Source organism: Mauremys reevesii, linkage group 6, assembly GCF_016161935.1.
Source record: "Mauremys reevesii isolate NIE-2019 linkage group 6, ASM1616193v1, whole genome shotgun sequence".
Lineage (NCBI taxonomy): Eukaryota > Metazoa > Chordata > Testudines > Geoemydidae > Mauremys > Mauremys reevesii.
Genome location: NC_052628.1, coordinates 129,920,476 through 129,944,334, shown reverse-complemented (window position 1 = coordinate 129,944,334; position 23,859 = coordinate 129,920,476). Strand labels below are relative to the sequence as shown.

Genomic DNA, 23,859 nt, shown 5'->3' with positions numbered 1-23,859 from the left:
GTTGGGTATGACCCTGGACATACACAAATCTGTAGCCATCCTGGGACCCCTCCTTCTCTTGAGACCTTCCATTCCCCCAGCTCCATCCCTGATGATGAATTTTTTTGTTTGACTCTCTCCTCTGGTTGTTGTCTTTCAATAACAGAATTGTGTTTGTTTGAAAGCAATCTTAATTCTATTAAGTGAAAGCAAAAAGAGCAGAGCAAAGCAACATACATTTATGTTAAGGCCCCTTCTTCCATCATATGCACCAATCGCCTCCTAGCATTACAAGCACTGCAGTCCCAAGCATAGCAACAAATATTAGTGGCTTTCAGCTTTAAACTGCTGCCTCAAAGCATCCTTGATCCTTATGGCCCTGCACTGTGCCCCTCTAATAGCCCTGGTCTCTGACTGTTCAAACTCAGCCTCCAGGCACTGAGCCTCTGCAGTCCAGCCCTGAGTGAAGCTTTCACCCTTCCCTTCACAAACATTTTGGAGCATACAGCATGCGGCTATAAGCATAGGAATATTGTCATTGGCGATGTCCAGCTTCCCATACAGGCATCGCCAGCAGGCTTTTAAATGGCCAAATGCACACTCCACAGTCATTCTGCACTTGCTCAGCCTGTTGTTGAACTTCTCCTTGCTGCTGTCAAGTTGCCCCATGTATGGCTTCATGAGCCACGACATTAAGGGGTAGGCGGGGTCTCCCAGGATCACAATGGGCATTTTGACTTCCCCTATGGTGATCTTCTGGTCCAGGAAGAAAGTCCCTGCTTGTACCTTCTTGAACAGGCCAGTGTTCCGAAAGATGCGTGCATCATGCACCTTTCATAGAATCATAGAATATCAAGGTTGGAAGGGACCTTAGGAGGTCATCTAGGCCAATCCCCTGCTCAAAGCAGGACCAATCCCCAGACAGATTTTTGCCCTGGATTCTTAAATGCCCCCCTCAAGGACTGAACTCACAACCCTGGGTTTAGCAGGACAATGCTCAAACCACTGAGCTATCCCTCCCCCCATTCCACTGCTTCACCACCCTCCTAGTGAAAAAGTTTTTCCTAATATCCAACCTAAATCTCCCCCACTGCAACTTGAGACCATTACTCCTTGTTCTGTCATCTGGTACCACTGAGAACGGTCTAGATCCATCCTCTTTGGAACCCCCCTTCAGGTAGTTGAAAGCAGCTATCAAATCCCCCCTCATTCTTCTCTTCTGCAGACTAAACAATCCCAGTTCCTTCAGCCTCACCTCATAAGTCAGGTGTTCCAGCCTCCTAATCATTTTTGTTGCCCTCCGCTGGACTCTTTCCAATTAATGTACTGGGTGGCTAGGTGGTTGGGTGCCAGAATTGGAATGTGTGTGCCATCTATTGCCCCTCCGCAGTTAGGGACGCCCATTTGTGCAAAGCCATCCACAATGTCACACACGTTGTCCAGCGTCACAGTCTTTCGGAAAAGGATGCAATTAATGGCCCTGCACACTTCCATCAACACGATTCCAACGGTCGACTTTCCCACTCCGAACTGGTTAGCGACTGATTGGTAGCAGTCTGGAGTAGCCAGCTTCCACAGTGCGATTGCCATGCACTTCTCCAGGGCAGCTCTCATTCTCGTGTTCTTGTGCCGCAGGGCTGGTGTGAGCTCATCACACAGTCCCAGGAATGTGGCTTTCCTCATCCAAAAGCTCTGCAGCCACTGCTCGTCATCCCAGACCTGCATGACGGTGTGATCTCACCACTCAGTGCTTGTTTGCTGAGCCCAAAAGCAGCGTTCCACTATGGTCAGCACCTCCGTGAATGCCACAAGCATTCTTGTCTCATAGCTAGTATGTGTGATGAGATCAATGTCAAACTCCTCTTGCCTTTGTAGCTTAAGGAATAACTCCACGCCACTCGTGACGTGTTGGTCAGTGTGAGCACCATACTGGACAGCCGCTCGGGATCTATTCCTGCAGCCCGAAAGCAGGGCGGGGCGCACAGTACACAAACCATTGAAAGATGGTGCCAAATGCAGATGGAAGCACAAGGATTGCTGGGATGCGAAGCAATGCATCATGGGGCATTCCGCCTTCCCACTAGTCTTAGCAGAAAATGAGAAAGAGGTGCTCTGTGGGATAGCTGCTCAGAATGCACCGCTCCGAATAGCGCTGCAAGTGTGAACACGCTATTGCGCAGGCAGCTGTCAGTGTGAACACAGTGGTTTCCCTTCGGCGCTCTCTGAGCAGTACTGTAACTCTGCCAGTGTAGACGTGCCCTGTGAGAGAGAAAGAGATTGCTGTGCAGAGAGCCCAGGGAGCAAGGCGGAGGCTGATGTTGGGGTTTCCCCCTCCCCCTGCCTCAGGACTGGTTGCTTCCTGCCGCTGTCCGAACTTACAAGACAGCATGCTCATAGACTCATAGACTTTAAGGGCAGAAGGGACCATTATGATTGTCTAGTCTGACCTCCTGCACAACGCAGGCCACAGAATCTCACCCACCCACTCCTGTATCAAACCCCTAACCATCTGAGCCATTGAAGTCCTCAGATCATGGTTTAAAGACCTCGAGGTGCAGAGAATCCTCGAGCAAGTGACCGTGCCACATGCTGCAGAGGAAGGCGAAAAACCCCCCAGGGCCTCTGCCAATCTTCCCTGGAGGAAAATTCCTTCCCGACCCCAAATATGGTGATCAGTTAAACCCTGAGCATGTGGGCAAGACTCACCCGCAAGCACCCAGGAAAAAATTCTCTGTAGTAACTCAGATCCCACCTCATCTAACATCCCATCACAGGCCATTGGGCAACTTTTTTTTTACTGCTAATAGTCAAAGATCAATTAATTGCCAAAATTAGGCTATCCCATCATACCACCCCCTCCATAAACTTATCAAGCTTAGTCTTTTGCCCCCACTGCTCTCCTTGGAAGGCTGTTAGGTCATGGCTATGCTTGTGAGTTAGAGCGCATTAAAGCAGCCCCGTGTGCTCTAACTCCCGACACGTCCACACTGGCAAGGCATGTAAAGCGCTCTGACTCCGTGGCTGTAGCACTTCTGGTTCTCCACCTCGGCGAGTGGAATAACGTTTGATGCGTCCCCGCTGGAGCGCCGCGGTGCCAGTGTGGACACCCTGGTCTGTTAATGTGCTCTGATCGGCCTCCAGAAGTGTCCCACAATGCCTGTTCTAGCCACTCTGATCATCACTTTGAACTCTACTGCCCTGTCCTCAGGTGACCAACCGTCAGACCTGCCCTTTAAATTCTCTGGGAGTTTTGAAAATTCCCTTTCTGTTTGCTCAGCCAGGCGTGGAGTGCTCTCAGCGCAACTTTCCAGATGACCATGCCTCCACCCACCAGGCGATCCCCAGCATGGAGCAATGGCGAGGTGCTGAATGCCATCAGTGTTTGTGGGGAGGAAGCTGTCCAGTCCCAGTTGTGCTCCAGCCATAGGAATTACGATACCTTCAGGCAGATATCAAGGGACATGGTGGAAAGGGGCCATGACCAGGATGCACTGCAGTGCAGGGTTAAAGTGGAGGAGCTGTGGAATGCCACCGCAAAGCCTGTGAGGCAAACAGGCTCTCGGTGCTACCCCGACCTGCCATTTCTACAGAGAGCTGGATGCGATACTTAGGGGCGACCCCATCTCCACTTCGAGTACCACCATGGACACTTCAGAGCCCCATTCAACAAGGCAGGAGGAGGAGGAGGGAGCGAGGGTGCTGAGTAGGAGGAAGACACCCTGGCATCCCTAGATGCATGCAGCCAGGAGCTGTTTTCAAGCCAGGAGGAAGGTAGCCAGTTGCGGTGGCCGGTGCTTGGGGAAGGACAAACACCAGAGGAGGTGCCTGGTAAGGGGCTTTTATTTTGGGAAGGAAGTTGTTGGGTGCGGGCTCTTGGGGCAAGGAGGGTTAGGGCTGCATGCCTGCCTAGCTGCGGAATAGGGCGTTGATGTGCTCTCTCACATCGTGGTAATCGGCCTCAGTGATCTCTTCAAAGGTTTCAGCCAGAACTTGGGCAATGTGCTTGTGCAGGTTTCTTGGGAGAGCCACTGTGGTCCTTGTCCCAGTCAGGCTAACATGTCCACCCCACGGAGGCTAGGTGGGCTGGTGCCAGAATTGGAGTGTGTCCCATCTATCGCCCCTCTGCAGCTAGGGAAACCCATTTGTGCAAAGCCAGCCACAATGTCATGCATGTTACCCAGAGTCACGGTTCTTCTGAGCAGGATGCGATTAATGGCCCTGCAAACTTGCAACAATGCGATTCCAACAGTCAACTTCCCCACTCCAAACTGGTTAGCGACTGATCAGTAGCTGTCTGGAGTTGCCAGCTTCCAGATTGCAATAGCCACCTGCTTCTCCACCGTCAGGGCAGCTCTCAATCTCATGTCCTTGAGCCACAGGGTGGGGGAAGTGGGGAGGGGGGGGGCGAGCTCTTCACACAGTCCCATGAAAGTGGCTTTTCTCATCTGAAAGTTCTGCAGCCACTGCTCGTCATCCCAGATTTGCATGATGATGTGACCTCACCACTCAGTGCTTATTTCCCGAGCCCAAAAGCGGCGTTCCATGGTGGTGAGCATGTCCATGAATGCCACAAGCAATCTTGTGTCGTATGCGTTACTCGAGTCGATAGCATCATCAGAGTCCTCACTGTCAGTCTGGATCTTAAGGAGTAACTCGACTGCCAGACATGACGTGCTGGCGAGACTCGTCAGCATATTCCTCAGCAGTTTGGGCTCCATTCCCGCGGACTGAAAGGGAAGACAGAGCTCACAGCACAAAAAATGTTGGAAGATGGTGCCAAATGTGAACGGAAGCAGACAGATTGCTGGGATGCGAACCGATGCATCATGGGGCATTGGGACAGGACCCAGAATGCCCCACACCCTCTGCCCCCTTCTCATAGGCCACAGCACCAGAATGGAAAGAGGTGCTCTGTGGGATAGCTGCCCATATTGCTCCACTCCCAATGCGGTGTGGATAGACTGCAGCGCTTTCCCTACTGCACTCTCCAAAGGCTGGGTTAACTCAAAGCTCTCTACATCTGCAAGTGTAGCCATGCCCTTAGAAACCGTCATCTAATTTCAAGTCTAAACTTCCTGATGATCAGTTTATATTCATTTGGTCTTATGTCCACATTGGTACTGAGCTTAAATAATTCCTCTCCCTCCCTGATATTTATCCCTCTGACATTTATAGAGAGCCATCATATCTCCCTTCAGCCTTCTTTTGGTTAGGCTAAACAAGCCAAGCTCTTTGCGTCTCCTTTCATAAGACAGGTTTTCCATTCCTCGGATCATCCTAGTAGCCCTTCTTTGTACCTGTTCCAGTTGAATTCATCCTTCTTAAACATGGGAGACCAGAACTGCACACAGTATTCCAGATGAGGTCTCACCAGTGCCTTGTATAATGGTACTAACACCACCTTATCTCTACTGGAAATACTTCGCCTGATGCATCCCAAGACCGCATTAGCTTTTTTCACGGACATATAACATTGGCGGCTCATAGTCATCCTGTGATCAACCAATACTCCGAGGTCCTTCTCCTCCTGTGTTACTTCCAACTGATGCGCCCCCAGCTTATAACAAAAATTCTTGTTATTAATCCCTAAAAATTCTTGTTAAAAAAGGACCTTGCACTTTTCACTATTAAATTTCATCCTATTACTATTACTCCAGTTTACAAGGTCATCCAGATCTTCCTGTATGATATCCCGGTTCTTCTCTGTGTTAGCAATACCTCCCAGCTTTGTGTCATCCGCAAACTTTATTAGCACATTCCCACTTTTTGTGCCAAGGTCAGTAATAAAAAGATTAAATAAGATTGGTCCCAAAACTGATCCCTGAGGAACTCCACTAGTAACCTCTCTCCAGCCTGACAGTTCACCTTTCAGTATGACCCCGTTCTAGTCTCCCCTTTAACCAGTTTCTTATCCACCTTTCAATTTTCATATTGATCCCCATCTTTTCCAATTTAACTAAGAATTCCCCAGGTGGAACTGTATCAAATGCCTTACTGAAATCGAGGTAAATTAGATCCACTGTGTTTCCTTTGTCTAAAAAATCCATAACCTTCTCAATGCTGACATTCTCTCTGTCCCCCAAAACACACCATGTTTCTCTCCCCACCACACACTTCCTCCCCTCCCCACTTCAGTCGAAAAGCAGCTGGCAAAGTTGTAGGATGCTCATGGAACAATGGTATTGGTCAACCTGCATCATGTGACGCTGTGCCTGCCCCATGAGGCATTGCAAACCTTTCCCAAAGCACCCTGCGGCCAGTTGCACAGTGGGATAGCTACCACAATGCACTGCAGTCTTTGCCGTTGCAAGAGCTGCTAATGTGGATGCGTTCCAGCGTCACAAGGAGCACAGTGTGGACACGTAACAGCGGTTTAATAAAAGTGGTATAACTTGTGGCGCAGAAACTTGCCAGTGTAGACCTACCCTTTGAATGATGGCTCAACATCTTGTTCTGGTTTTGAGTGAGTAATAACACCTCAGGTCTCTTTTGTCCTTGCCTAACTGTTGCCAGGACAGGGAGAGAGATTTGCTAGTTACGCAAGTCCATTAGCCATTATTATACCCCAAAATTAGGCTGTCGTTTGAAAAAAACCCTTACGCTTACAGTCAAGTATTGTGTCCCCTGACCCAGCGGGATTTTTGTCCCTCTGCCCAGTCCTCTCTGTGAAGGCTCCTAATGGTTAGTTGATTGTCCCTGCCCTGCAGGCCAGTCTGGGTGAGTGATGGCAGCTGTTCGAGAGAAGGAAGCACTAAGGGCCCTGCTTTAACAATGTAACTGCAGTGTAAATACTGCTGGCAGCTGGGCAAATGCGGTTTGAAATAGGAAACTCCTCTGAGAGGGGCTGGGAGATTCCTCCCTCCTCAGGTGGAGAAGCAGCCCCAGAAACTAACCTTTTCAGCACCGAGAATGAGGTGCCCCAGCTCCCCCTCAGCAAGCACCCAAACCCCAGCCCGTTTGCTAGTTGATGTTTGGCCAGGCCCTTGCACAATGGGGCCCCATTCTTGGCTGGCGCGTAGGCACTACCGTAATAAACATGATTAATAAAAATACAACGCCAAAGGGCATGTAAACACAATAGGTGAGTGAGCATTTATGATGACTTGCAGTCATGGGTATCTCCTGGCATCAGAGCCCGCACGCAGGGCTCTCCTCTCCAGTACTCAAGCCCTTGTTGCTTTCACAAGGACCCTTTGGGCCCTCCTCCCCTCCTCCTCTCCACTGAACTGGTGAGACTGGCTAGCTCTGAGCTGTATGTGGGAGGGCTGGAATAGCGAGAAAGGACCCAGCAGCCGATCCAACTATCCTACGTTTTTTGCAGTTTGGAGACATCCCTCCCTCCCCCCGGTTGCATTACAGATGTTGTTGGCAGCTGCAGTGAAGACACGGCTGAAAAACCCACCACTTTTTGGCAAAGCAGTGAAGGCTGATAGCTGTCATGAGTCAGACAGATTTCAAGGATCCTGCAAGGAGCTGAAGTGGAGTTAAAAAGTCCCTGGGCTGTGTGAGGGGTATTTGCTTGTACGTGGGGCACCCAGAATAGATGGCCACAATAGTCAAGTTGCTCCATGCCTCCCAAAGCATGCTCTGAGGTCTGTTGTGCAGCCTGCCATGTCACAGGGTAAGAGCAGTTGGTCAGGGCTGGCCCAGCCTCTCTGATCAACGCTGACAGTGACCTCTGTGCCCGTTCTGCCTACCACCCCGGGCCAGAACGGCCCTTGTGGGTTTGATTGTAAATCATTCCATGCTGAGATGACAATGATAAGCCTTGTTCTTCTCAGAACTGCCCACTTTGTCCCATGGGGTAGGGCACCCTAATGCAATCTCAAAATCCCCCGTCTTCACTTGTTGGGACAGTTTTCAGCCCAAAGACTCCAAGTTCTGTTCTTTAAGGCCTGGGCTGCCACCCATCCACCCACTCGCCCAGAAGCTTCTCTCCCGAGGGTTGTTAGAAAAGCATCTTTCTTCTGTGGAGGAGATTAATGATCTTCCACAGGCAGTTTGTCATTGGAAGTGATTCACTTTCATTGTACAACACCACTGGGTACATGGCCTTCCACACACCAGCTGGACAGAGTGCCCATGAAGCCTGCACAGCCTGCGATGGGAATTGTGGGCATAGGGCAGAGAGTGGGGAAGGAGGAGAACAGGACACACTGGAGGCAGCTTCATGAGCACGTGGGGCCTGCTCCACACACTAATCTTGCAGCGTAAATCTCTCCTTACCCCTGGGGCGCTGGTGTGTCCCCACCCAAACGTGTCTGCCGGGCGGCTGAGAGAAGAAGGTGTAACGAGCCAAGCACAGAGGGGAAGGAGCGGCGCTGTGGCCAGCCTGGAAGGGGTGATGAGGAGTTTGAGTGCCCTTGAGGAACCCAGCAGGAATTCCGGACACCCTGGACGTGGTCACAGGCGGGAGCAAAGTGTGGCAATGGCACTGAGGTCGGGTCTGGGCTGGTATCACTCCACTCTGCTGGGCAGAAAGTCACTAGGTGCATGTCTCCAGTCTCCACTGGGATCACCTCTCTGCCTTCTCACCACAGAGAGCCCTCTCTGCACTCCCGTCTCCCCCACACCCTGCGGTTCCCCGTGTCCTCGGTGCTAGCACTCAGCACGTGGCACAGACACACCGCATGCAGTGACACCTGCCCTGCTGACAGAAGAGCACAGAGCAGGTGGGCAAGGACTCTCTGTTACTCTATAACATTTTACTTGACCTTGGATCGGGTCCACATCTACTAAGATATTTAGGTACCTAAAGATGCAGATAGGCACCTACTGGGATTTACACAAGTGCCTAAGCAGGTTAGATGCCTAACTCCCATTGAAATCCCATTGAATGCTAATCCCAATGGGACTTAGGCCTCTAATTTCCTTAGGTGCTTTTGAAAAGCCCACTGGGCGTCTATCTGCATTGTTAGGTGCCTGAGTACTTTGGAACTATGGCCCTATAGCATCCAACACTGAGACAAGCCCTATTGGAATTGCGCCCGGGGCGTCCACTGGAGTCCATCAGAGCAGACTGTGCGTCCCTTACTGGATGCTAGTGAAAATTGACAGTGGCCCTCCATCAAAACTGTCTGGGCCAGAGCCTCAGCTGGGGCAACCTGGCATGGCTGCTGTGATGCATGGCTAGAAAGGGTTAAATATCCTGCAAAATAAATAACCCCCCAAAAACATATGGGGAGATAACGTTTGTTGTCAGAGCGGTACCGGTGTGGTGCTCTGCTGTCTCCTTGTTGATATCACTCGGCTGCGTGTGTGAGTCCCTCTGTGTGCTGCCCCAGCTCTGCAGAAGCTGACACAGCAGACCCGACGAGAATCCCCAATGACCACAGAGTCCAGTAAGATGCAAAGCCACATCGGGCTAGGTTTATTGCGATCTCGGACACAATTGCAGTTCCCTGTAGGTTTCTTAGCCTAATTCAGGGCATACTACGAGAAAGTGCCTCTTGGCAAGGACCCGGCTTAGTGGCGGGACTTTCCACTCCCCCTACGGCCGGACAAAGACACCTCCCCAGGGATGCATTCTTATACACCGATACAAACAAGTTACACATCACACCTGACGTATTGAGGTACAACCTCTCTACGTAGCAAGTTACAACCCTTCTACGTATTAAGGCACCGCCTTCTACCTTGTACATGTTGGTTCGAACAAAACAACTCTATCCATCATTTTACCCTTTTGCCCCTGTCATTGGGATGGGTCGGCCTGTCCTCCTGTTATCTATGGAATGTTTCAGTATAGTGTGTTCTAGTGCTGTGTTTATGCTAGGTGAATGCAGCATCAGCCCTTTCCGTGCCAGCTTCTGTGAGCAGGGCCTACCTCTGGCTCACAGCTTAACTTTGCTTTATGTTAGCAAAGTCTTGACCATTACTTTAGTTCAGGCCTCAGGCCTCATACTGGGCCTTTATCAGGGCCTGCACTTACTACAACTTTTGTGTTTTTGTGTATTTACATATATATGAGTAGGGTCGACAATGTAATCAACAATCCCCGTCTATGCTGTAGTCTGATAATTCAGAGGTCAAAAGAGCATCCTAGCATTTAAATGAATTGTAAACACGAGATATCTCCGTATTCATCTCTCTTTGAAATGTATAGCAAATGTGGCTGGGCCTGTCCCCCGGCACACGGTGATGGCTGGGCCTGTCCCCCGGCACGCGGTGATGGCTGGGCCTTCCATTCCTTTTCATTAAAACTGTATCAGACACAGTTGCCAACTTTCACACGGTAAATAAACACCGACTTTCACAATAAGCCAAAAATCAAGCAAATCCCATTTCAAAACAAGGCCAAAACAAGCCAGTCCCTAAGAACCCCACACTCCATGTGACTAGATCCCCCCCACGTGCAGTCAGGGACTGTGGTGGGGGCCCGCTGTGCACCCCGACTCTCTCCCTGCCTTGCCCCTTGCCCCTCCTTACCCCGCTTGCTGGGAGCTGATCTAAAAAACGAAGCAACAAGCTACAAGCCAAAAACTAGCCAATAACCAACTCACATGCCAATTAAGCCAAACCAAGCCCCATTTCTGCATTTTTTCGCAGGTTTGGCATGTCTGGCATCAGACCTCAGGCCTGTTTCCGCTCCCACTGATGTCAGGCAGGAGCGTCACCAGTCACTTTCAGGACAGCCTGTAAAGCTCTTTGCCATGCCCTTATCCCAGGTGTGGGCCATGGAGTTTAGAGAGGAGAGACTGCGTGTTCACAGTTGCACTGAGACCAGGCCAGGCAGGCAGGCTGGTCCACCCCTGGGCTTGTATCATTGCTGGGCCAGTTTTCCTTTGAAATGCTGAAAAAATCTCCCTCCCTTACTCCTGCTTGTGAGAGCCGAGGCGTCCAACCCCCTAGACTACTGTACCTTCCCTGGCCCCGGCACTAACCAGACTGGTACACTTGCTGAAACGTTTTCTCACGGTAAATTGAAAGGGGAACCTAAACAAATGAACTAAATATCCCCAACTGACAGAGACTACACAGCCCGACCAGGCAAGGGTACAGCTTGGGGTTGCTGTCTGTCCAGGTTTTCCTCTTTTGTGAGGGAGCTGCTCTGGGAACGCTGTAAGGTGCTCAGTACACATGGCCACTTGTCCAGTTTAATGGGTGCAGGATCATCCCAGATGCCCTGGTTTTTTTACCTCAGGGATGGCAGTCCTGTTAGAGCTAGAACTGCAGCCTGGCATGCACTGAAACCTCTGGGACTCAGTCCACAGCTCACGACTGGGGCTCTCTGGTACCTGAGCTCACTAGTCTTGGCTTCCAAGGCACATTGTCCCTCGTGCTGCTCAAGGCAAAACCCTGGCGTGAGAGCTGGTCAAAAAACCCAACAGTTTTTCTCAAGAAAGAGTTAAATAAATTCATGAAAGATGTGAAACAAAATTAAACTATTTTTTCTTTTCATTTAGTTTTGAAATGTTTTGTTTGTTTCATTTAATCCTTTTGGGATGGGGGGATTTTTGGATTATTTTCCCTCCTGGCCAGTGATGAGCTGACAAAATCTTAACAACCGGTTCCCTATAAAAAGTTCTGATTTAAGGGGGAGGAGCGGGGGGGGGGGCAGGGAGAGATCGTCGTGGGGCCGGAGGCCCCTGCAGGGTCTGAGCCAATTGCCCCACTTGCCCCCTCCCCTCTTCTCTGGCCAGCCCTGGAGCTTGCAGCAGCCCCCCCCCACACACACACCTTGCTGGGCCATTCAAAAAGCGGCAGCAGGACTCCTCCCAAGCTCAGCTGAGCTGCCCAGCTGGTGCCGGCGGCTGGCCACGCTGCAGCTGGGGGGAAGCAGGGGAAGGGCCGGGGGAGCCTCAGCCTCCCCAGCTGGGACTCCTGGGAGCAACAGTTCTTTGCCCACCCTCTGGCCCTTTAACAACCGGCTCTCCACGGAGGTCTAATTTTAGCAACCGGTTCTTGAGAACCTGTGGGAACCGGCTCCAGCTCACCACTGCTCCTGGCTCTGTTTTGTACCCCTCCTCCTCCCCACTTATTGCTATTGTAAAATGGGGGAAAGTAGAAAAGGGAGAAAAAGTAGAAAAACCAGCTATTTTGGTCTCCCCTGCCACTTTTTCTTCTAGTGGACCAGGTCACCAGTAGTAAGTCAAGGGAGAGGAAGGGGAAAACTCAGCGTAGAAACTTCCTTTCAACACCATATTCTCCTTGCCAACCTGTCATTGAAACATCATTCTCCCATGAGAAACTTTGTTTTTACTGAAACATCGTTTTTCAGCATGAAAATTTTGGTTGACAAATGTCATGTGGTTCCAGCAGTCGGGGGTGGGGGTGTCTGTTGGCAGCAGCGAGCAGATCCCCAGCAGCACCCCATGCCAGCAGCTACTTCGGCTTCTTCTCACGCTCCAAAAAGCTGCTCTTAGGAGGGCTTGGTTGGGAGCATTTTTGTTTGTTTATTTTGGTTTTGTTTTTTCCCCAAATGTGAATAATTTGGCCCTGTTTGTGGAAAGATTTGTCGCTCCTGCTGCATTTGACACTTGGGAGCAGACAGTCTGTGAGTAGCCTTGGCTCCTTTGACAAGCAGAAGAGAGGGTTAATAAACACCCTCAATCGTTCGCCTCTGCAAATTCTTCCCTTTTGATAGCATCCAGCCATTTCCAGCCTGCTCTTCTTGCTGTAGTCAGGTGACCTGCTTGGGCCTGACTCCTTGCACCCATCATCATCTCATAAAGGGACTGTCCCTCCATGCTAGAGACTTACATAGCCCCATCACTGGACTATCTGAGCATCTCACAACCTTTAAAGTTCTTCCCCTCACACACCCCTGGAAGATAGGGAAGTGCTGCCCCAGGTGTAACCGATGCAATGATGCTGCCTGAGACTGCAGAGTGCGGAGTCAGTTGCTCAGAGAGGAGGGGAACCACTGCGAGTGTAATCAGCACAGCAATCAGTACAGCCTGAGACAGTCACTCTGAGAGGGGGAATTGCCACAGCGTAACCAGCTGAGGCTCTTTGCAGACTCACATTTTCCAGCCTTTCTTCACAGCCATGAGGGCAAGGAATAGACTTTTTTTTTTAATTGAACACTAAGATTCTGACATAACCCCAGGATTCCAAGATTTGGGGTCCAAGCCATGAGCCCATAGTGCAAGTGCTTTAATCTGGCCATGATCAGACCCCTGACTGCTTCTCATATAAAACTGATGAAATCCCAGTCCAAGGTGATAGGGCTGTTTTCAAATTGTGTAAATTGCCTAAGCAGCCCTTAATCACTAAAATAAATCTAAAATAAATGAGCAAAATAAATAAATGGCTGATATTGATTTAGCCCCACTTTGGCCTGTTTACACAGAGCTGGACATTTCTGCCACACTGTATTACACAATCCAAGCTCCTTTAAACACACAGATTAGTGACTCAGGTTGTATTGGCTGGTGCCTGTCTGTATTTTCTTTGATCTTGCATGAATGTGTAAGAAACTCAGAGAAGAGTGGTCATGCAGATAGAGCCACACACAAGACAGATGGAGTGACAGGGTGACCAGGTGTCTGTTTTTTGACTGGAACACCTGGTCAAAAAGGGACCCTGGCGGCTCTGGCCAGTCCGTGCTGCTGCCCAGCTATGGCAGGCTAGTCCCTACCTCTTCTGACATCGTGCTGTGCCCTGGAAACGGCCAGCAGGTCCAGCTCCTAGGCGGGGAGGGGGAGCCCCGGGGCCCCGCATGCTGCCCCCCCGAGCATTGGCTCTGCACTCCCATTGGCCAGTTGAGCTGGGGCGGGGGGTGCCTGCGGGCGAGAGCAGCTCGCAGAACCGCCTGTGTGCCTCCAGCTAGGAGCTGGAGCTGCTGGCCACTTCTGAGGTGCAGCGTGGTCCGCGATGCCACAACAGGCAGGAAGCCTGCCTTAGCACCCCTGCTGCGCCACTGACCAGGTAAGCCTGTGCCCCAGCCCTGAGCCCCCCCAACCTGGAACCCCCCCCCCCCCGCAACCCAAACCCTTCATCCCCGGTCCCACCCCAGAACCCTCACTCTCCACATCCCAGCTCCTGCCCCAGCCCAGAGCCCTCCCACACCCTGAACCCCTCATCCCTGGCCCCACCCCAGAACCCTCACCCCCACATCCCAGCTCCTGCCCCAGCCCAGAGCCCCCTCCCACACCCTGAACCCTCATCCCGGTCCCACCCCAGAACCCTCACCCTCCACATCCCAGCTCCTGCCCCAGCCCAGAGCCCCCTCCCACACCCTGAACCCCTCATCCCTGGCCCCACCCCAGAACCCTCACCCCCACATCCCAACTCCCTGCCCCAGCCCAGAGCCCCCTCCCACACCCTGAACCCCTCATCCCCGGTCCCACCCCAAAGCCAGCACCCCCATCCCAGAGCCCTCACCCCCTCCTGCAACCCAAACCCTTCATCCCCGGTCCCACCCCAGAACCCTCACCCCCCACATCCCAGCTCCCTGCCCCAGCCCAGAGCCCCCTCCCACACCCTGAACCCCTCATTCCCGGTCCCACCCCAGAACCCTCACCCCCACATCCCAGCTCCTGCCCCAGCCCAGAGCCCTCCCACACCCTGAACCCTTCATCCCCGGTCCCACCCCAGAACCCTCACCCCCCACATCCCAGCTCCCTGCCCTAGCCCAGAGCCCCCTCCCACACCCTGAACCCCTCATCCCCAGCCCCTCAAAGCCCGCACCCCCAGCCCAGAGCCCTCACCGGCCTGCACTCTAACCCCCAGCCCCAGCCCACAACCCCCGCCCCCACCCGGAACCCCTCATCCCTGGCCCCACCCCAGAGCCCTCCCCTCCTCCTGCACTCCAACCCCCTGCCCCAGCCCAGTGAAAGTGAGGGAGGGAGGGGGAAGGTAGTGCGTGGGGGGCGAGGCCTCAGGGAAGGGGCAGGGCTAGGATGTTCGGTTTTGTGCAATTAGAAAGTTGGCAGCCCGTGACACCCACACTCTGAGATGCTGGAACAAACATGGGAGACACGCCGGACCAGTCACTTCTGAACAGGAAATTAGAATGTACTTTGATCTGCCTGAAACATACTTTCATTTACTCCTTGGCCAAAGATCCCTGTGACTCTGCCAAAAGGCTCCTAGGCTTAGTTCTTGCTAGGTAAGATATATAGGCAGCTGGCATCAAAGCCTACTGTGTCCTTGCCAACGTGTGTGGTGGAAAATGTGATTAGTGAGACCTCGCTCCTACATTTCCATTTGTGGATTCATTGGCGAGTGCGCTGCAACTTTTGCAAACACTGATCGTGTGCAACTGGGCACAAGGTTACTGCCGTTTGCCATGCCAAGCCTAGCCTAGCCTGCTGCTATGCATCATTCACTCTGTCTGAAGGCAGAACGTCCCACCTGCATGTGCACGCCCCGCTCTCCTCCCTGCACAAGCTGCCATGCAGAACGTATGAAAGCAAGATGAAAGATTCCCACACCACTTGTGTAACCAAGCTGCACGCACAACGAATGCTGGTTTTGGCATCTCAGCCCTGACCAGTGCTGCCAGCCCCAGGGACATGCAACACAGCAGAGGTGAAACTCTACCTCTTGTGACTGCCAGTGTGCAGTGCAAGGGCCCCCCCAGAGCCCTGTACTGAGAGCAGTGAGAGGCTGCAGGGAGCACCAATGGCAACACATCTGGAGCCAGAAGCAGCAGCACCAGCAATATTGTTGGATGCATTGAAGCGGTGGGAGCTTGGTGCTGGGGAGGAGGGCAATTCCCACTGCAATGGGGTTTGCAATGGACCCTGGAAGGCCCTCAGATACTAAGGGGATGGGCACAGTGTAAGAACCTGAACAGAGTGGGCCCAGGCAAAGCCCTTTTTTGGGTCAGTGGGAGCAGGTGATTGGCAGTAGGGATGAGGATATTGCATCACTGGGGGTGTGCGGGGGAGGGGGGAGCCTCCAGGGACTGGCACCCCTCATCCTATGGATCTTAGGAGAGCTGTAAACACTGATGGTTTAACAGGTCATAAAGAATGTCTGAGTGGCCAGGAACCCAGCATGTGGGCAGGAGCTAACCGGGATCTGCATTACCACGGCTGGGGTCTGGAAGAGTTCAGCCCTCTAGGTTATGCATGGGAGAGAGGGAAAAGTTTTGTTCTTAACTGTCGGAGGGAAGAAGTGCTGGTAGCATCTCTGAATGTATGAAATAGTTGTTAAAGATCCCAGAGTTGCCATCCAGGGGGATACTCATCTACAGTAAACTGCAAAACAATGGCTAGTGCTGCACAGAGTGGCCCGGTGGGGTTTGCCCAGTAGATTTCTCACAAAATGTATCCTCTTATGGGCACTGAACAAAGCGTTGGGGCAGGGCCGTCTTTAGGATTTATGGGGCCCTACGAAGTATTATTAAATTGGTGCCCCATGCCCGACAGCAACCCGGGGGGAGGGACGAGGCAGCAAAGGATACCGAGATGCCTGGCCCACCTCACTGCGGCGGAGAGTCTCAGTTCCCCGCAGAGACCCCTGTACCCTCTCCCTCACGCAGAATGTGTGGCACCGGTGCATTCGGCTCTGTGAATATGGCCCTGGCCTATGCAGACTGCAGCGTGCGCGGGAGCCAACCCGCTCTTACCTGCTGCCATGAGCAGTGGATGAAGCTGCTGCTTGGGGAGGCTAGCTCCCCAGCCCCCCTCTTCTGCCTGTGGTCCTGCCCATACTCCACCCCTGCTCTGCCCCAAGCCCCACCCCACTCTGCCCACTCTCTCCCTCCTCTCTTCCCTCCCCCTCCCTGCTCACCCCCTTCCAGCCAAATCCCTGAAGCCCAATGAAGCAAATGACATTAGAAAGAAATTGCAGAAGAGTGTTTTTTTTTTTCCAAAAGAAAATGGAGCATGTTTTCCACTGCATGCCAGAAGGTGAAGACTGGACATGCAGAAGGTACCTAATTAAAAGCAAGTATCAGAGGGGTAGCTGTGTTAGTCTGTATCCACACAAACAATGAGGAGTCCGGTGGCCCGTGTATCTGAAGAAGTGGGTTTTTCACCCACGAAAGTTTACGCCCAAATAAATCTGTTAGTCTTTAAGGGGCCACCAGACTCCTCATTGTTTTAATTAAAAGCACTAAATTTAGGAATAAAAAATGTCAGTCACAGGTATTTTGATATACCCTGAAGTTTGTCAGAGATTTATTTGCAAAAACTTTGTAGTAAGGATGAGTCAGCTGGCCTGCTGAATACACCATTAAATATTATGGAATACATGATGCAGCTCTTCTCTGTTTTACATTTTACATGTTCTCAGTCAGTATTTCAGGACTGCTGGGGGATAGCTGAATAGGGGTTATTAGGTCTATGGAGGTACTAGGGCTGCTAAGGTATAGCTAGGAGGCTAAGTCTGTGGAGGGGGGTACCAAGGCAGCGGGGAAGGGGGGGGTGTTGGGTCTGTGGGTGGTACCATGGCTAAATGGCATCACATGGCACACAGGCCTTGTGCAGCCCCTGCCCAAAGAGTGGTCTGGACATGAATCCTGGGTTCATGCACCAGGAGCTGCACACTCCCTGCATCACCTCACACATGAAACGCTCATGTCTGCCCCACATGGGAGCTGTCTAACCAATCCCTCAGCCACCTGTATCGCTCTCTCCACACCAAAGGCCCCCAACAAGCCAAGGACGTCCACCAAGGACGTCCTCCATGGGCGCCCACCACTCAGTGTAGTCAAAAAACCATCAGATTTTCCACATATTACCTCAAACTGCCCTCCCCTATACCCCATTATTGGCTGCAAAGCCCAACTGAGTGTCTCAGTACATACAGGAACTCCCTTTGTGTAATCACAGCAGCCACCACTCGTCGTCCTTGTACTCCAACAACACTGGGCCCAGATCTGAGCACGCTCTTCGCCATACACAGCTCAGCAGCCTCCCCCAGGCGCCTGAGAGTAGCCAAAGGTAAGAATGTGCCAGCAACATGAGCGTGGGGAGGCAGGCAGAGCCGAGGCTGGCAGGCTGCTTTTCCACATGCACACACAAAGCAGGCGTGGTTGTGTGCACATGCGTGTGTGCGCGTACACATAAACGTTAATGTATTTTTTAAACTCAAACATTCCCTTAATTTTCTCCTGAGTAAGTTCTTGAGCCATGCACAGCCTTGTACACCCAGACCTGGATGCAGCCTTCAGGGTTTTTCTTTTTTGGGGTGGGAAGGGGGAGGTTGGGAATCTAGACCATATTGCAACTCCATTTCCCGAGGAGGAGGCATTGTGACTGGGGCACATGCAGAAAGAATGAGCATTTAAAAGAAAAGTCAATGTATTTTGCCAGCAACCCGCCTTGCAGCCATTATACAGATTTGTATTCTAATAGACCCCATCTTGTCTCAGTGCAGCCCTGGAAATGAAGCACAGAAAGGGGAAGCAACCTGTCCAAGGTTACACAGCCAGGTCACAGCTGAGCCCCAGTCCCAGCCCAGCACCTTCACCCTAGACCAACTCAGGATTAAGCAACAAGCTACTGGCTCTGAAAGAGACAATGTCCCTATTTAATGTGTTTTGTTTAAACAGTAGAAACATGGCAAGTGAGATTGCTGTTCATTTGTTCACAAACTGGCCTTTGATTTCATTTGGGGACATTTCAAAACTGTCCCAGGTCCCAGCACAGAAGGGGACCCTGCATGCTATACAAATGAGATGTACGCAAGTAAAACGTGAATTTCCCCCATGCCGGGACATCACACCGAGAGGAAATATTTGGTTCCCACATTCCCCTGGCCTTCAGGGGGAGCTGGGGCCACACTCTCTAGACTCCTTTGAAAATCCCAGGCCACATTTGGCTACTAATCAGTGCTGCTGCATGTGCCTGGGTTTTGCAGAGAGAAAATTAACCCAGATTCTGGAAGGGATCTAAGCCATGTGCTACTGCATCTCTGCCAACACATCGGTAACTCTGTAATGCCATTCCTAGCGTGAGGACAATTCCTCCCAAGAGCAGGCGTGTGCAGGCTGGCTCTTAGGTGGGGACCCTGCAATGGGCTCCACCCAGGAACATCAGCTCTTCATTCCAAACAATGCTGGTTCTCTCTCATACTGCTCAGAAGCCAGAGTTGTACTGCTTTAACTAAAGGTGTGATTGTATACAGATCTAGTGCACCTGTGTGTGTGGACACTCACATGGGTTTAGCTTGTGTTGGTAGGTGTACAGGTCTAAACTAAACCAAGCCCCTACAATCAGACTGAAAGGCAAGCACCTTCCTCGGCACCCCATGAGGTTAGTGGGGTTTCTGACCATGCCTTCAGCCATAGCCAGTGGCCAAAAAGCACATTTAAATAAAATAGCCCCCCCACCCCCAATCTTTAGATCAGCCCCTTCCTTCCTTGCATAATACAAATGGGACTTCAGCTCCACTTCTACTCTCCAAGGGGTAAACACACCTAGATGCAGGAGTAACCCCACAGGCCTGATCCAGAGCTCCTGCTAAGCCTCCCACTGACTCCTGAGAGTTTTGGATTGGGCCCAATTAGCATAAGCCATTTTAGATTGAGCTGGTTGAAAGGTGGCAAAAAATTCACAAACACTGCTGAGATGTGAAATCCTGACCTGCTCTAAATGCCATAATGCTGAAGGGGAAAGGCGAGGAGTACAGGCTGGCACAGTCGCCTTTCTGCAGTTTAAAAATGCCATGAACAAGGAAGTGTACATTCCTCAGTGGCTGCAGAAGTTACAAACGAGTATGGACCTGGAACACTTTCTCACATCTTAGCGGACACACTTTCATTGCGGGTTTCAGATCAGCGAAGTAAGCCTGATCTTTCCTGACCTGTTAGTACTAAAGCATTAAAGAGTTCATGGACAAATATGTAGCACAAACTTAATACATGGCTCATACATCATGAAGCACATAAGAACCTGTCATTGTAGGGACAGGCTATTTCTAAGCCTCGTTTAACAATGATGCTACATCCTAGTTTAATTAAGGTATTAACATACAAATGTCTCTTTTAAAAACCAAATTTCCCTCACGTCATCTTAAAATATCACAAAACAAAAGGAACAGTGAATTCAGGTTTTATGTACAACATTAAGAAAAATGCATTTTGTTTTTGTGAAATGTATATGGTATTTAAATAGCATGATAAGCTCTTACGAAAGTAAACTAATTTCAGTAAATTTTAAATTAAAAAAGACTATAGTTTCAGCCCATAATTACAACCAAATTGCCTCTCTTAAAAAATAGAATGCATCTTACACTGCTCTATCTAACAAGAGATCTTTCCGAGCAGGTCACCTGGACACAGCACTTCTTGCACCAAGCATAATATTTATACCGTCCTGTGCAGCTCCCACCAAGCCTAAATGTCCTGTCTATATAGCGCTCACTGGAGGATTGGGACCCAAGTTATTAAAATCCCCTCTGAGATAATAAAATCTGTTGCTGTTAGATTTTGTAAGATCAATTTTTCCAAAACGTGCTCTGCATAAAATTAAAGAAAAAATGTTTGGTTTGGCTGATGTTAGACAAGAATAAATGATACTGCCTCCATTAAAAAAAATCTAATACAAAGTGTAAACTTGTACAATTTTAGCAGCATTTTCCAGTCCTTCATAAAGTAACAACAGCAAAGAATTTAAAGCAGTGCTCTCGTCTACTTAATTTAACCTATGGAAGAAATAATATGGGTAATAATAATAATAAAGTAATTGCTGATTCATCATTTGTTTGTGAACAATAACAACATTTGAATAAAATATTTGTGGGGAGCACTGCAGCAGATACATAATGTCCAGCATTTTCTGGCAATGTAAATATTTACAACTCTTATTTACAGTTTCTAAAACTTACAAAAATATTGTAGAGCTAGAAAGTTGTGTAAAGTCAAGTTTGGGATTAAAAAGTCTCACTTGTCCAGGAGACTGGGAAAAACTTTGCATAGCTGAATGAGGCTCTCTTTTTCATTCTGACTGTACAAACAGTACATATAAAAATCCTATGGATCAGATATCCTGGTAGCTTCCAAGTCTTCACTTCTGCCTCTCCAACACTAGTTTTTTGGTGAGCCAACATCCACTGTGATTTTGGTATACAGTGGGTATTTCTCAGTTTTCACTACCTTGTATGACAGCGTATTTAAGCCATCCGAATTCATTGTCTCTCTTGTGTGAGCAATTCTGTCAAACCTGTGAAAACAAAATGATGCAATATTGTAATATTAGCACTGTAATGACCTCGAACTGCAAGCAGGGCACTGCACCCACCCGCGGCACAGCTTTATGGCTCAATGGCCACAAGAAAGGATTAAAACAGAGGTGGCCACAAGCAGCTGTTTTATATAGTCCCCTATGCCCCCTCTCCTCTCCACCTACCAGACTGGGGGGAGGGAAAGCTTGGGGCTGCTGCCTTGCAGCGGTGGGGCTAGGGGCTTCTGCCCAGTGGGGAGAGGGGTTTCAGGGCTTCAGCAGGAGCAGAGCTGAAGCCCTGAGCCCTGGCAGGACTCTTCTGCGGGACTGAAGGCCAAGACCCCCTCCTCCCCACAGGGTTGAAGCCCCGAGCTGACAGGTGCATCCCGGCACTCGAATTTCTGAGGACTGTCATATGTGGCTCGGAGGGTCAGTAAGTTTGGCCAATCTGGACTGAAATAATCAAAGCGTTCAAAGTTAATCCTACATCTGGGTATCCCAGCATGTTCCAACAGGTTAGGTGCAATCATTGTGTGACCGCTCGGCCCACTGAGTAAAGTAACTTGTGTGATCAGACCTCCACATAGTAAGGGGAAGGCAGGATAATCGGGAACTATCGGCCTTGAGAGCATCTCTAACTTGTCAAGAAGGTGAAGCGAGATGGACACACCTCTGTGGGTTGGGTTCATTATTACGGTCTCTTGAATGGCGAATCATTCGGCACTTCCCAATTACAGCATCTGGGCGAGATATTCTCATACCTTTAAAAAACAGCCTGCGAAAGTAAACATATCAAGAGGCTATTAATATTCTAACAAGTACTTGAGTACCCAGTTAAAGCCACTTCTACCTAAAACTTTTTTTTTTTGGCCCAAAAATGCAGATTCAGGACAACCAAAACATTCCACACATTTGTACCAATTTTGGCGAATTGTTTCAGTCAGAGAAAAAGAAAAACAGTTTTGGAAATGTCAAAATGAATGACAAATGGTCCCTGGGTGGGTGAGAGAGAGAGAGACCCTAAAGCCCCCCAGGGTCCTAGAGCCCGGAAGTCTACACAGCAATGAAACGGCCTGGCAGCCTGAGCTGGCTGACACGGGCCAGCCGCGGGTGTCTCGTTGCTGTGGAGATGTTCCATCTGAGGACCTTTCCCAGATCCGAAGAAGAGCTCTGGGTAAGCTCGAAGGCTTGTCTCTTCCCCCAACAGAGGCTGATCCAATAAAAGAGATGACCTCACTCTCCTTATTTCAAATTCAACATTTTGTTTGACCCCACACAAGTTTTTCTGACTTTTTTGATTCACTTAAAATTCCAAAAAACGTTGGTTTTGAGTTAACCCAAAACTATTTTTTTTTCAGTTATTTGGAATTGCCAGTGAACTGAAAAAATCCATTATTTGCACAGCTCTGCTGATTCAATGGTAAAGCTTCCTGAGCTAAAGCAATGGCCCAGGTCATTTCAAAATCCACCATTTGCAATCCCGCTGAGAAGGCAATGCTGTGAGAAAGCACAAAGGTTTGAACCAAGCTGCAGTACTGCCTGCTAGATACATACAGAAGACAAATTTGCAGTATGGGGTTAATGATACCGTCTCTCTCCTTGCAGTAGAACATTACATTGTGCTCTCTCTGTGTGCACGTGTAGAGTGTTAAGTGCCATTTAGCAGGGGCGGCAGCCACACTCTCTTTTAGTTTGAGCCACCCACTAAAAACTGCCTTCTTAGCTTTCAAAACTACTCCCCGTCCAGATGGTGCAACAGTGTCTCTGCAGAACTGCCCCATGAGGTCAGCACTGGAACTCTGCTGTTACCCTCTGGCTTCATATTCTGAACTCCTATGCCTGGCTAACGCTTGTGGGTTAAATCCTGTAGGGTGCCAACTGCTGTCAGCTCCCACAGACTCCAGAAGGAGTTGGGGACGCTCAGCACCCCACAGGATCCACCCGTCTCCATTTCTTCCCACCATAACTGGCTCTCCATCACCTTCCCACAGCTGTCTCTCACTTGTCTGCTCCACCCGCACTATTCCCTATGCACGCACCTACATTATAACAACAGTATGCTCCTGATTTCCCAAAACCCAATGGCCATCTGAACTGCTGCATTATCCGAATCCTGTCTTTGGCCCTCAGCGGGGAATAATGCACATTCAGAGGACCGAGCAGAGACCTGGGCTGTGGGGGAGGCCATGCTGCTGCAGTATAGCTTTTGTGGCAGTGCAGGGAGCCCTCTCTGGCCCCGCTGTCATGGGAAGGAGTGAACGGGGCTGTGACCATGGAACTGCAGAGGGGCTCCCTGCCGCTCTAACACAGGTCAGCTGGCCCTTGTCTGTGTTCTCTTTGCTGTTACTACCTAGAGTCAAAAGCGGCAGAAAACGTTAACTCTCAGGGTAGTTCAGCTCTGGAACAGGCTTCCGAGGGAGGCTGTCGAGTCCCCAGCACTGGAAGTGTTTAAGAACAGGCTGGACAAACACCTGTCAGGGATGGTCTAGGTTGGGTTGGTCCTGCCTCAGTGCAGGGGGCTGGACCTGGTGACCTCTTGAGGTCCCTTCCAACCCAACGTTTCCATGATTCTACGATTTCAGATTTTATACCACTCCCCCTCTCTCCCTTTGCTAATGCTCTCTAGCTCTTCTGTAACAGTTTCCAGCCACAGATGTCAGAGCATTTTACAAAGGGAATATAATTTCCCTTTACGCAGGTGACATCATGCAAAATTGGTTTTGCTTTTTTAAATAGGTAAACCATAACATTTACAGATGTCTCAGAAGTTGTTTCATAAACTCAGGGGAAGTACAAAAGCCTATTACAAGGCCAAGGG

At 50.3% G+C, this 23,859-nt stretch overlaps 1 protein-coding gene across 1 annotated transcript in view; it reads right to left on the bottom strand.

Annotated features, from left to right (window-relative positions):
• Positions 1–20,069: 20,069 nt before the first annotated feature.
• LOC120407933 (beta-1,4-galactosyltransferase 1-like) overlaps positions 20,070–23,859 on the bottom strand; it is a 60,476-nt gene continuing 56,686 nt past the window's right edge. Inside the window, exons 5-6 of the mRNA XM_039544300.1 lie at positions 21,712–21,816; positions 20,070–21,041 (exon numbers count right to left, since the gene is read on the bottom strand). Of these exons, the coding sequence (XP_039400234.1) occupies positions 20,906–21,041; positions 21,712–21,816 (241 nt within the window). The 3' untranslated portion in view covers positions 20,070–20,905. The remainder of the gene's footprint in view (positions 21,042–21,711; positions 21,817–23,859) is intronic.